This window comes from Esox lucius, chromosome 19 (genome assembly GCF_011004845.1).
Source record: "Esox lucius isolate fEsoLuc1 chromosome 19, fEsoLuc1.pri, whole genome shotgun sequence".
Lineage (NCBI taxonomy): Eukaryota > Metazoa > Chordata > Actinopteri > Esociformes > Esocidae > Esox > Esox lucius.
In genome coordinates, this window is record NC_047587.1 from 32,678,882 (window position 1) to 32,690,909 (window position 12,028).

Consider the following 12,028-nt stretch of genomic DNA (forward strand, 5'->3'; position numbering starts at 1 on the left):
TCTGCAGTGTGTTGCGTGACTCTTCCGTAACAAGCACACAGCAACGAGTAAACAGTGTCATGTATAAAGTGTAGGGATCCTTACTCTACAGTTAAACATACCTCTTGAACTTGCTTTGACGACAACCAAAGAAAAATCACAAAATGAAGATTTTATACCTGTGTGTCTTGGCAGCTTGTGCATGGATGTCCGAGTCAATCGTACGGTAAGATACACAGCAATACTGAGCTCAAGGTTGTCCATACGGATATCACAGTCACTCAGTTGGGAATATATGTGTTAGTTTCTTCAGAAAAGAGTAGTGGATTTATTTACATATGATTTCAAACTTGACATTGTCTAAATGCTGCTGTAATTATATATCAATTATGCTGTGTTATAAGGAGATTACTGCAGATGAGGGTGAAATTATACTGGTTTACAATGTGGGGTTGTGGGTTTAATTCCCACTGAGGACCAGTATGAAAAGTATGATGGTGAATGCACTCATTTATGTGCATCTGTTCAATGAATTAAATATACTAACAAGACTGGAGAGCTTTTCAGTTCATGCATTTTTAAGGGAGCCTTGACAAAGTTCCTAGCGGCACTGAATAACTTCTGTGTTTGTTTCTAATATAGTATTCCCCTAACAAAGTTCAAGTCCTTCAGAGAAACTATGTTTGACCAAGAAAGGGATATAAATTACCTTCTTGATTCCCACTACGACACCTTTGATGATGATGGTGCCACTGGGCGCAGCAAAGTGATCCTGAAGAACTATGATGATGTAAGGATCTGGGCCGCCTTATGAAGAGTAAAATTCATACTTTCCACTGTTAACTGGTCTTATGCATATTACCTGAAGTCGTACTCCATTATATATTACCCAATATGCATGGGTTTATTTTTGATATATCTTCACGCTGAATATGATTGTGTCCAGGCTCAGTTCTACGGAGATATTGGTCTGGGAAGCCCACCTCAAATTCTCCGGGTGTCTTTTGACACTGGATCCAATTATCTCTGGGTGCCTTCAAAAAAATGCTCCATCACTGAAGTCTCATGTTGTAAGTTTCATACCATTTAAAAGGGGTGTGAAATAAATAAAACTCAAGGTTACAAATACGAGAATTGTGGTTTTTGTGTCTGCTGTTTGTCATAAGAATATAGATGAAAATGTTGATATGTCTGAGCATAATTATGAGATGTATAAAATTGTGTTGCAGTGATTCACCGGAAATACAATGAAACAATGTCCAGCACTTACATCAAGAATGGAAAACAATTCTCAGTGTACTATGGAATGGGAAATGTTGCTGGCTATCTCAGTCAGGATACATGCAGTGTAAGTTCAGAAAGGAGGTGAATTGTTGCTACTAATTTCATTTTATGTAGTCTTTGCTGATCATCTGCAGTAAATAAATAAATGAACTTGAACTAGTTCACAGTATGATCTCTCCTGCCAGATTGGAAGTATATCCATAAAAGGTCAGGTGTTTGGTGAGGCTGTCAAGATGAATGGTGCAAACTTCGTTGGTGCTAAGTTTGATGGGGTTTTGGGAATGTCTTACCCAACCGATGTTGGCATGACACCTGTCTTTGACAACATAATGAAAGAAAAGCTGTTGGAGAACAATGTTTTCTCCTTCTACCTGAACCACAAGTGAGTGGTGTAAACGTGAATCTTTTTTAATAAAATAATTTTTTAACCTTTGTTCATCCATGAAGTCCATTTAAGGTCATAAAACCTTTTCCTAAAGGGAGACCAGACTGACCTGCATGTTAGCATGGCACTTTTAAAATGCATATGAAATTGTACTGTAGCATTTCAAAATACGTCATTATTATGATATGTATTATAGATAATGTTGTCTTCTGATTGTCACTGTTGTATTGGTGCTGCTGGCATAGGATCTCTCCAAACCAGCTTGGGGGACAGCTGGTGTTGGGAGGGACTGACCCTGCCTATTACACTGGGGACTTCCACTATGTTAATGTGACCAGAAAGGAACTGTGGAACATCCATGTGGACAGGTCAGTGCAGCTAGCCTGGGTCTGTGATTCTTATTTCATTGCCATTGATGTAATAGTAGGTATTTATCCAGAGAGTTCCAAATAAGCGGCCCCAGAATAACCAACCGTCTGCCCTGTTCCAGTTCTGCTGTTGTTTTAGGAGGGGTCATGCTGAGTCCAAATAATACTTTTTCAGATGAGACCTGTGCAAGGAAATCTAGACACAATATAAATTATCTATACACTATACATCTATCTGAACATCGGGTCCTCAATACCCAACATGCAAAACACTACCGCAAATGGCAAAATACAATCCAAAGAAGCAAATATGTTTCATTCATAAGATCAGTTGAATGATGTATAGTACAGTGAGGGAAAAAATATTTGATGCCCTGCTGATTTTGTATAATTGCCCACTGACAAAGAAATGATCAGTCTATAATTCTAATGGTAGGTTTATTTGAACAGTGAAAAAATCCAGAAAAACGCATTAAAATGCAAATCATCATCATCATAATTTTCTTCCGCTTATCCGGGGCCGGGTCGCGGGGGCAGCAGTCTAAGCAGAGATGCCCAGACTTCCCTCTCCCCAGACACTTCCTCCAGCTCTTCCGGGGGACACCGAGGCGTTCCCAGGCCAGCCGGGAGACATAGTCCCTCCAGCGTGTCCTAGGTCTTCCCCGGGGTCTCCTCCCGGTGGGACGGGCCCGGAACACCTTCCCGAGAAGGCGTTCAGGAGGCATCCGGAACAGACGCCCAAGCCACCTCAGCTGACCCCTCTCGATGTGGAGGAGCAGCTGCTCTACTCTGAGCTCCTCCCGGGTGACCGAGCTTCTCATATCTCTAAGGGATCGCCCAGCCACCCTGCGGAGAAAGCTCTTTTCGGCCGCCTGTATCCGGGATCTTGTCCTTTCGGTCATGACCCAATGCTCATGACCATAGGTGTGAGTAGGAACGTAGATTCACCATGACAGACCGATACATCAACCGCATTACTACAGAAGCTGCACCGATCCGTCTGTCAATCTCCCGTTCCATCCTTCCCTCACTTGTGAACAAGACCCCTAGATACTTAAACTCCTCCACTTGGGGCAAGAACTCTCCACCAACCTGAAGTGGGCAAGCCACCCTTTTCCGACTGAGGACCATGGCCTCGGATTTGGAGGTACTGATTTTCATCCCAACCGCTTCACACTCTGCTGCAAACCGTCCCAGTGCATGCTGAAGGTCCTGGTTTGAAGGGGCCAACACGACAACATCATCCGCAAAGAGCAGAGACGAAATCGTGTGGTCTCCAAACCTGACACCCTCCGGCCCCTGGCTGCACCTAGAAATTCTGTCCATAGAAATTACGAACAGAACCGGCGACAAAGGGCAGCCCTGCCGGAGTCCAACATGCACCGGGAACAAGTCTGACTTACTGCCGGCAATGCGAACCAAGCTCCTGCTTTGGTTGTACAGGGACCTGACAGCCCTTAGCAAAGGACCCAGGACCCCATACTCCCGAAGCACCCTCCTTAGGATGCCGCGAGGGACACAGTCGAATCCCTTCTCCAAATCCACAAAACACATGTGGATTGGTTGGGCAAACTTCCATGAACCCTCCATCACTCTGTAGAGCTGGGGTGTCAAACCGGTTCCACAGAGGGCCGAGTGTCTGCAGGTTTTGGGTTTTTCCTATAAATTGGTTCCCAGTTCAGACCTACACAACCAGGTGAGGGTAGAAACGAACCAATTAGTGACCTAAGTAATCAATCAAGTACAAAGTGAGAGTGAAAACCTGCAGACACTCGGCCCTCCGTGGAACCGGTTTGACACCTCTGCTGTAGAGGGTATAGAGCTTGTCCAGTGTTATTCTGTCTCTCACTGTTCAAATAAACTTACCATTAAAATTTTAGACCAATCATTTATTTGTTAGTGGGCAAACGAACAAAATTAGCAGGGGATCAAATAATTATTTCCCTCACTGTACATGTATAGTACACAAAATCCTTAGGAAAAATAAACAACTGCTCTAGCACTTCATGTCCTTATCTGGGTGTCTCTGGTAGGGTTAGCGTCAGAGATGTCACACTGTGTACAAGTGGCTGTGAAGCGGCTGTGGACACTGGCACCTCCCTGATCTTGGGCCCCACCAATGAGATCAGTGCTCTGCAGAGGGCTGTTGGAGCTGTGCCCTGGAGCGGTGGAAAGGTGGGTTATAACAACTGGAAAAATAAATAATCATATATTACACTTGTAAGAACTTTCACTAAACCAGAAGTCCAGAATGGATATCTAAACACATATACAGTATCTCACAAAAGTGAGTACACCTCACAAATTGTTTTTATATTAGACTATCTTTTCATGTGACAACACTGAAGAAATGACACTTTGCTACAATGTCCATTAGTGAGTGTACAGCTTGTATAACAGTGTACATTTGCTGTCCCCTCAAAATAACACAACGCACAGACGTTAATGTCTAAACGGCTGGCAACAAAAGTGAGTACCAAATTGGGCCCCAAAGTGTCAATATTTTGTGTGGCCACCATTATTTTCTATCACTGCCTTAACCCTCTTGGGCATGGAGTTCACCAGAGCTTCACAGGTTGCCACTGAAGTCCTCTTCCACTCCTCCATGATGACATCATGGAGCTGGTGGATGTTAGAGACCTTGCGCTCCTCCACTTTCCGTTTGAGGATGCCCCACAGATGCTTAATAGGGTTTATGTCTGGAGACGTGCTGGGCCAGTCCATCACCATTACCCTCAGCTTCTTTAGCAAGGCAGTGGTCGTCTTGGAGGTGTGTTTGGGGTTATAATGTTGGAATACTGCCCTGCGGCCCAGTATGGTCTGAGCACTGACCCCCCACCCCTTCAACCTCTGCAGCAATGCTGGCAGCGCTCATACGTCTGTTTCTCAAAGACAACCTCTGGATATGACGCTGAGCTCGTGCACTCAACTTCTTTGGTCGACCATGGCGAGGCCTGTTCTGAGAGGAACCTGTCCTGTTGAACCGCTGTATGGCCTTGGCAACCGTGCTGCAGCTCAATTTCAGGGTCTTGGCAATCTTGTTATAGCCTAGGCCATGTTTATGTAGAGCAACAATTCTTTTTTCCCGATCTTCAGATCGCCATGAGGTGCCATGTTGAACTTCCAGTGACCAGTATGAGGGAGTGTGAGAGCGATAACACCAAATTTAACACACCTGCTCCCCATTCACACCTGAGACCTTGTAACACTAAAGAGTCACATGAAACCGGGGAGGGAAAATGGCTAATTGGGCCCAATTTGGACATTTTCACTTTACTCACTTTTGTTGCCAGCGGTTGTGTGTGTGTTGAGTTATTTTGAGGGGACAGCAAATGTACACTGTTATACAAGCTGTACACTCACTACTTTGCATTGTAGCAAAGTGTCATTTCTTCAGTGTTTTCACATGAAAAGATATCATCAAATATTTGCTAAAATGTGAGGGGTGTACTCACTTTTGTGAGATACTGTATAAACGCGTAAAATCTTATTGTAATTTATGTTTTCGAAACAGGGTGAGACCGGTGAAAGAGATGAGTCCATGACAGAATACTCAGAATCTATTGTTAATGTGTTCATCGTCCTTGCTCCTCAAACATTATACAACGATTAATAACTGCTGAATTGGTCCTCGAGTATACCTTTTCTAACCCGCCAGAGAGGCTGTGGCCATTGAAATGTATAAACTGTTAGGTGGAGATTAGCTGATGCCTGTTGTTAAATGGTTGCAATCTTTTACTCTTGTTTAACAGTATGTGGTTGCTTGTGAGAAAGTATCATCCCTTCCCATGGTCTCCTTCACCATCAGTGGAAAGGTCTACCCTCTGACTGGAGAACAGTACATTCTTAGGGTAAGTTTGTTACTGAGCCCGTAAGATGTTTGTTAGAGCAAATTGTGTGTACTGTTCACTTTGAACAGCTGAGGGAAGTATAGCATCACTAGTCATGCAGTCAAAATGAGATCTGTGGACTGATTATCTTAACTTCCTAAATGTCTGTGTGTTCAGTGGACTAGTAAGGGCAAGAAGATCTGCCTTTTGGGATTTCTCGCCACAAGCATCACCGAGTGGATTTTGGGAGATGTCTTCATTGCTGCTTACTACACCGTGTTTGACCGGGACAGCGATAGGGTGGGATTTGCCAAAGCCATATAGATGCAGTTTACTGTCACCTGCAGAAATTTGCAGGTGAGATGAGCAAAATGACTGTTTAAAATAAAGAATAGAAATACTGGGCTATAATATAGAATCAGGGGTTTAGAATTACGGGGGATAGGGGTTCATGGCCATAATACAATTTGCTCAGAGAAATATAATTTGTGTCTAAAGATTTTGCACCTTCACGCTCCCGTTGCAATGATTACATCCTTTTGACTTTTTTGTAAAGATTTATGAAATTGGGTGTGGTTGTCTACTTAAAGAGGAAGTGGTGAAATGTGCCCAGAGGCCCTGCCTCCTTTGATTTTGTTTGTCATTATCCCAGGTATCACTGACATTGCACGTCATAGCACGTATAAAATGGCTGGAAATTATGGTTACAGATACAACTTTTCTTTTAACCCTATGACCAAATGTATAGTATTGAATGGAATTTGCTGTAAATCTTTTTTTACCTCTGCTTTGGTACAATTGATAATCCACCAAAAAAATCAATCAATGGTTCATTCAGACATGCTCAACCAAAGTCATAGGTGAACTAATTTCCTGTGCTATTCTTTTTATCTCACGCGAGTGGTGTTCTGATTATGAGCGTTGTCCCTGAAGAATCTTTGATAAAATGGATCCCTGGCCCCAAAACATTTAAGAAGATCTTAGAGTATGTGAGCACCTTTTCAGATAAGACGGGTGAAAATAATTATTTCTGAAAAAGACTACAGTACCTGACTTTACAAGCTGTTAACATGTTGAATCTTGATGTTGACGCTTGTTAGAAGGGGTATTGTTAGAAGTAATCTGGTTTCTATCCAACTCAGGCCTGTTAGTAGCTACACGAGGAAGCGTTGCTCATTTAATATCACCTTGAATTGCCCATCTGATATGAGCTCTTGAAACAGTGGCCTTGCAATTATTCATTTGAATTTTATTGAAATACAGGTCTCACAATCACATGCTGACATACTGATCATATCTGAATCCTGGTTTTGTGTCTCTGTCCTAGACTCAGGAATTGCCATGTATGTTAAATGCAACGTGGATGTAACTGTTTCCATCTCAACCTCTGTCCCAAAACAGTTTGCTTAGTTCTGAAAGTGGTCCTTGGTCATAATGCACTATGAACGCTAGCGGGAGTTTATGGCCCACCCTCAGCTCCGGTATCTGCTCTATGCAAATTGTTTGAGTTAATGTATAGTTATGCTAACTCTGAATTAGTGATTATCTGAGATCTCAATCTGCACTGGCTAATGCTGGCATTGCTTAATCTGAAAGACATTTGTATCAAACTAAATCTTAATAAAAAAAATACACCTCACAAATATACACTGCATGCACAAGTATTAGGCAAGTGAGTATTCTGATCGTATCATTATTTCTATGCACATTTTCTAACTCCAAACCATATAAACTTGAATGCTCATTGTATTGATTCATGAGGGAGGGTGTGGCAACAGTGAATAATACCTTATATCAAGGTGTGCATAATTATTAGGCAGCTTTATGACCCCAGGTAAAATGATTTACTCAGGTAAAATGAAATTTAACAGACACAAAAAAATTATAAATTGTAAAATGCCTTTCAGACGGATCCAACACTCTTGAAATAGCTAAACTATTGAGATGTGACCACCAGACACTCAAACATTTTGATGCGAATAGTCAACTGGGTGCAAAAAATGTATGGAAAAGAAAAGATGCAAATTAACTGCAAAAGACTTGAGAAGATTAAATGTGAAGCTACCAGGAACCAATTATCCTCCAGCGCCATCATATTCCAGAACTGCAACCCACCTGGAGTGTCCAGAAGTACAAGGTGTCAAGTGCTCAGAGACATGGCCAAGGTCCAGAAGGCTGAAAGAAGACCACCACTGAATAAGATTCACACGGTGAAGTGTATAGATTAGGCAAAGAAATACCTCAAGATAGATTTTTCAAAGGTTTTATGGACAGATGAAATGAGAATGACTCTTGATGGACCCGATGGATGGGTCTGTGGCTGTATCACTAATGGACACAGGGCACCACTTGGAGTCAGGTGCCAGCAAGGTGGAGGAGGTGTACTGGTATGGGCTGCTATCATTAAGGATGCGATAGTTGGACCTTTTCGGATTGAAGATGGACTGAAACTCAACTCCCATACCTACTGCCGGTTTCTGGAAGATACTGTCTTCAAGCAGTGGTACAGGAAGACGTCCTCACCATTCAAGAAGGCATTCTTTATACAGGACAAAGCTCCATCACATGCATCCAAGAATTGGCTAGCAAGCAAGGGCCTCAATGATGCCCGAATAATGACCTGGCCCACTTCCTTACCTGACTTAAATCCTATTGAGAACTTGTGGAGCCTTCTCAAACATTAGATTTACAGTCAGGGAAGACAATACACCTCTTCAAACAGCATTTGGGAGGCTGTGGTTGCTGCTTCAACAAAAGTTGATCGTGAACAGATCAAGGAACTGACAGACTGCATGGTTGGAAGGCTCATGGCAGTTATCGAAAAGAAGGGTGGCTAAATCGGTCACTGAATATTTTTGAAAGGCCAGAAATGTTATTTAATTTTCATTTTGTGTTACTTATTTGTTGCACTTACTAATAAAATTTAGAATAAACAAGAGTGTTGGAGAAATTTGTTTATAATTTAGTTGCCTGATAATTGTGCACACTAATGTTTGCCTAATAATTGTGCTCATTTATGTATTCCCCTGAGAAAGATCAAAACACATTTTTCCTTTAACCCTTACTCCATTCAGGTTTGAGGTTTAATGTTATTTTGTATTGACTGAGAGCATTGTGTTTGTTCAACAATAAAATGTATCTTGAGGAATACAATTTTTCTAATAATTGTGCAGGCAGTGTATAGCTATTGGGTTGTTTGCAAATGATATCAGTGACCACTGCCCTATTGCATTTATCAGAGACACTAGGCAAAAAAACTTGACCCCTGTATAATTTTAAAGAGACACAATAAACACCTTTCAGAGCAAGACTTTATTTGTGACCTTTGTCATTCAGAGCTTTTATCCACGAATTGCATAATGGAACCAGTGTTTGTGTTCTCTTTCTTTTACATTTTTACCTCAATGACTGATAAACATGCCCTGCTAAAGAAACTTATGGTAAAACATCTAACTAATCCTTGGTTCTCCTCTGACTTAAAAAGCTTCTAACTTCAAAAGAATCAGGCATGGGCCTTGGTGAGGAAAACATTTGATTGGTTGCTTTTTATTCAAGTGAGAAATAATGGACCAGAGGAGTAAAAAAGACAAAATCGAGATATTTTCTAAATGCTATTATGGAGTCTGCCGGTGACCCTCTAAATTCTGGAAAACCGTTAACTCACTTCAGCATGGTAAACACTCAGCAACCCTACTGAAGCAAATTATATTGGATGCTGGGATCGTCAGTGACCGAACTGAATTTTGTGATACTTTTAAAAAGCACTTCATCTCTGCTGGTTTTCTTTTTGAGAGAAAAAATGGCCAATATAATTCTGAACGATGTATTTCCTCATCCCCTCCGTCCTCTGGGAAAGAAGAAAACAATAACCCGGTTTTTATTTTCCATAAAGTTGTAGAAAGTGAGGGCCTATCTGCCTTTTCTGCAATACATTTTAAGGAATAGGTAGGCTGACTGATCTGGATCCATATTTACTGAAGTGTGCTCCTTCTGTCATTGCTTGTACACATCTTCAATAAAACACTAGTTGTGGGAAAGATTCCTAAAGCTTGGAAACCAGGCTTTTTTTTGCCACTCTACACAGGAGGTGATGGTTCATTTCTATGCTTGCCTGTCTGGCCAGGCATTGGTATATAAAGAATTACAATATTTTTTTACGATTAGCAATACTCTTTCCAGCATTCAATCTGGTTTCAGCCCTGAACACAGTACCACCACTGCTACATGTTGTGAATGATATTGTTAATGCCTTAGACAATAGCAAATGCTGTGCTGCCATGTTTGCAGATTTGTCTTAAGCCTTTGACACTGTATACCATGTGATACTTATGAGTAAGCTGTCATCAATAGTACTAGGACTGACTTCCTGTCGTTGATTTGATGAATATCTTAAATATAGAAGTCTGGGGCCGTTTTACAATACATCTTAAGGCTAAAAGTAGCTCCTAACTTGCTGATTTAGAAGTTATTCTTTAAAAAAAATTGGTGTTTCAGTCCTAATTTTAGGATTCCAAAAGTATTGGTCTAAGAGTATTTCACAAAGTGTTTTAGCGCTAAAACCAGCTCCTAAATCTGTGAAATGTTAGGAGTAGTCAAGAGTACTCCTAAGTCACTAAGACCAAGTCACAAACAATCCTAAAAGGGCTGCTGCCTGTAATCCACCTCGTTATCAGGTCAACGTTTTAGAAACATTTAATGATACTGAGCTTTCAACAAGGCATCAGCTTAATTATGATAATATAGAGCTAATAATTGATGCAGTCACTTCACCAACAAACAGAAACACCCAAATAACACTAGAGATCTAGGTTGTGACAACTCCACGCTACTTGGCCACAGGGAAGATGTAGCTGTGCAGCGCAGACAAACTATGTATGTCTAAGTCATCTGTCATTTGAATATTACACTAAACAATAAATGCCCTCTCCAGACCCCATATCGTCCAAAAAATGTATTTGGTTTCCTCATGATGTTTGCCAACTACAAAGAACCAAAGCCAGCCTCATGGCCATAGCTGGACCACCCAGTGTGGTTGGTGGTGGGACACGGGTATGACAGACATGTATGAGGCTGAAAGTTAGCAGAACATATCTTGACTAGTCAGTGTATCATTCTTGGTTTCATGTTTAATCAGTGACACTTACCCTACATTTTTGTTTTTTAGGAGTCCTCCTAAACCGCACTAAACATGCTCTCAACATGCTCTCGACATGCTCTCTTGTTTATCTATAAAGCACTTCTAAATAAACAACCCTCTTATTTATCATCACTTATCAGCATTAGAAATAAAACTCAGAATACCAGATCTTAAGCCTGGATTACACATGAGGCCCCTGCAAAGAATTGGGTATGACTGCCTTTTCCTGTTACGCCCCTTATGGAATAGTCTGCAGACCAAAGTTAAACTTGGGACTCTAGTCCTCCTTGCCCATTTAAAAAATGTATTGGAGGATTTTTGTTTCTGTGTTGCTTGTAACTGCTTTGGGTAATGCAAGTTCTTGTGCTATCGGGAGAATAACCTCTGTGTAAATATACCAATCTGCTGCCATCTTTGCTGCTTTCATTGTGTTTGTGATTGTTTTATATTAAATGCAATGCTGGTTCTTGTGCTATTGGAGGAATGAACTCTGCTTTCATTGTGTTTGTGATTGTTTTATATTAAATGCAATGCTGGTTCTTGTGCTATTGGAGGAATAAACTCTGCTTTCATTGTGTTTGTGATTGTTTTATATTAAATGCAATGCTGGTTCTTGTGCTATTGGAGGAATAAACTCTGTTTAAATGAAACAATCTGCTGATGTTGGATAATGCAAGTTCTTGTGCTGCTGCTGTAAGACATTGATGCAAGGTATTATCTCACAAAAGGACTGACGAGTTTATCCAAGAGCTGGAACGCGAGGATTGAGATACCGGGGTGGTGCAGTACACAGTTTTGGGAACTGTAATTCATCGAGGATAAATGTAAAATGCATGTATAGATGACATGGCATGAATGTCACCCCGGAGACAGACGGGTAAGACATCGATGAAGGGACTGACAGGTTCATCCGAGCTCTGGAGTGCGAGGATTGAGATTCCGGGGTGGAGAGTCCCCTTGGAGAGTGGTTAGAGAATTGTAACAATTTGGCATTTGTTTTTTCTAGTTTTGTGCTATCTGTGATCATACCTAATCTCTTATTTTG

At 41.4% G+C, this 12,028-nt stretch overlaps 1 protein-coding gene across 1 annotated transcript; it reads left to right on the forward strand.

The window, feature by feature from the left end:
- On the forward strand, positions 1–7,523 carry LOC105028876 (cathepsin D). The gene is made up of 8 exons (XM_010901912.3): positions 1–769; positions 926–1,049; positions 1,209–1,327; positions 1,449–1,645; positions 1,894–2,016; positions 4,050–4,191; positions 5,769–5,867; positions 6,024–7,523. The coding sequence occupies exons 1-8, from the start codon at positions 659–661 to the stop codon at positions 6,168–6,170; spliced, it is 1,062 nt and encodes a 353-aa protein (XP_010900214.2). The 5' UTR covers positions 1–658; the 3' UTR covers positions 6,171–7,523.
- The last annotated feature ends 4,505 nt before the right edge of the window (positions 7,524–12,028 follow it).

Coding starts and splice junctions, on each gene's coding strand:
- LOC105028876 (XM_010901912.3), top strand. CDS start 659: ATGTTTGACCAAGAAAGGGATATAAATTACCTTCTTGATTCCCACTAC. Junction 1,050..1,208: donor CATCACTGAAGTCTCATGTT/GTAAGTTTCATA, acceptor ATTGTGTTGCAG/TGATTCACCGGAAATACAAT. Junction 5,868..6,023: donor GAGAACAGTACATTCTTAGG/GTAAGTTTGTTA, acceptor CTGTGTGTTCAG/TGGACTAGTAAGGGCAAGAA.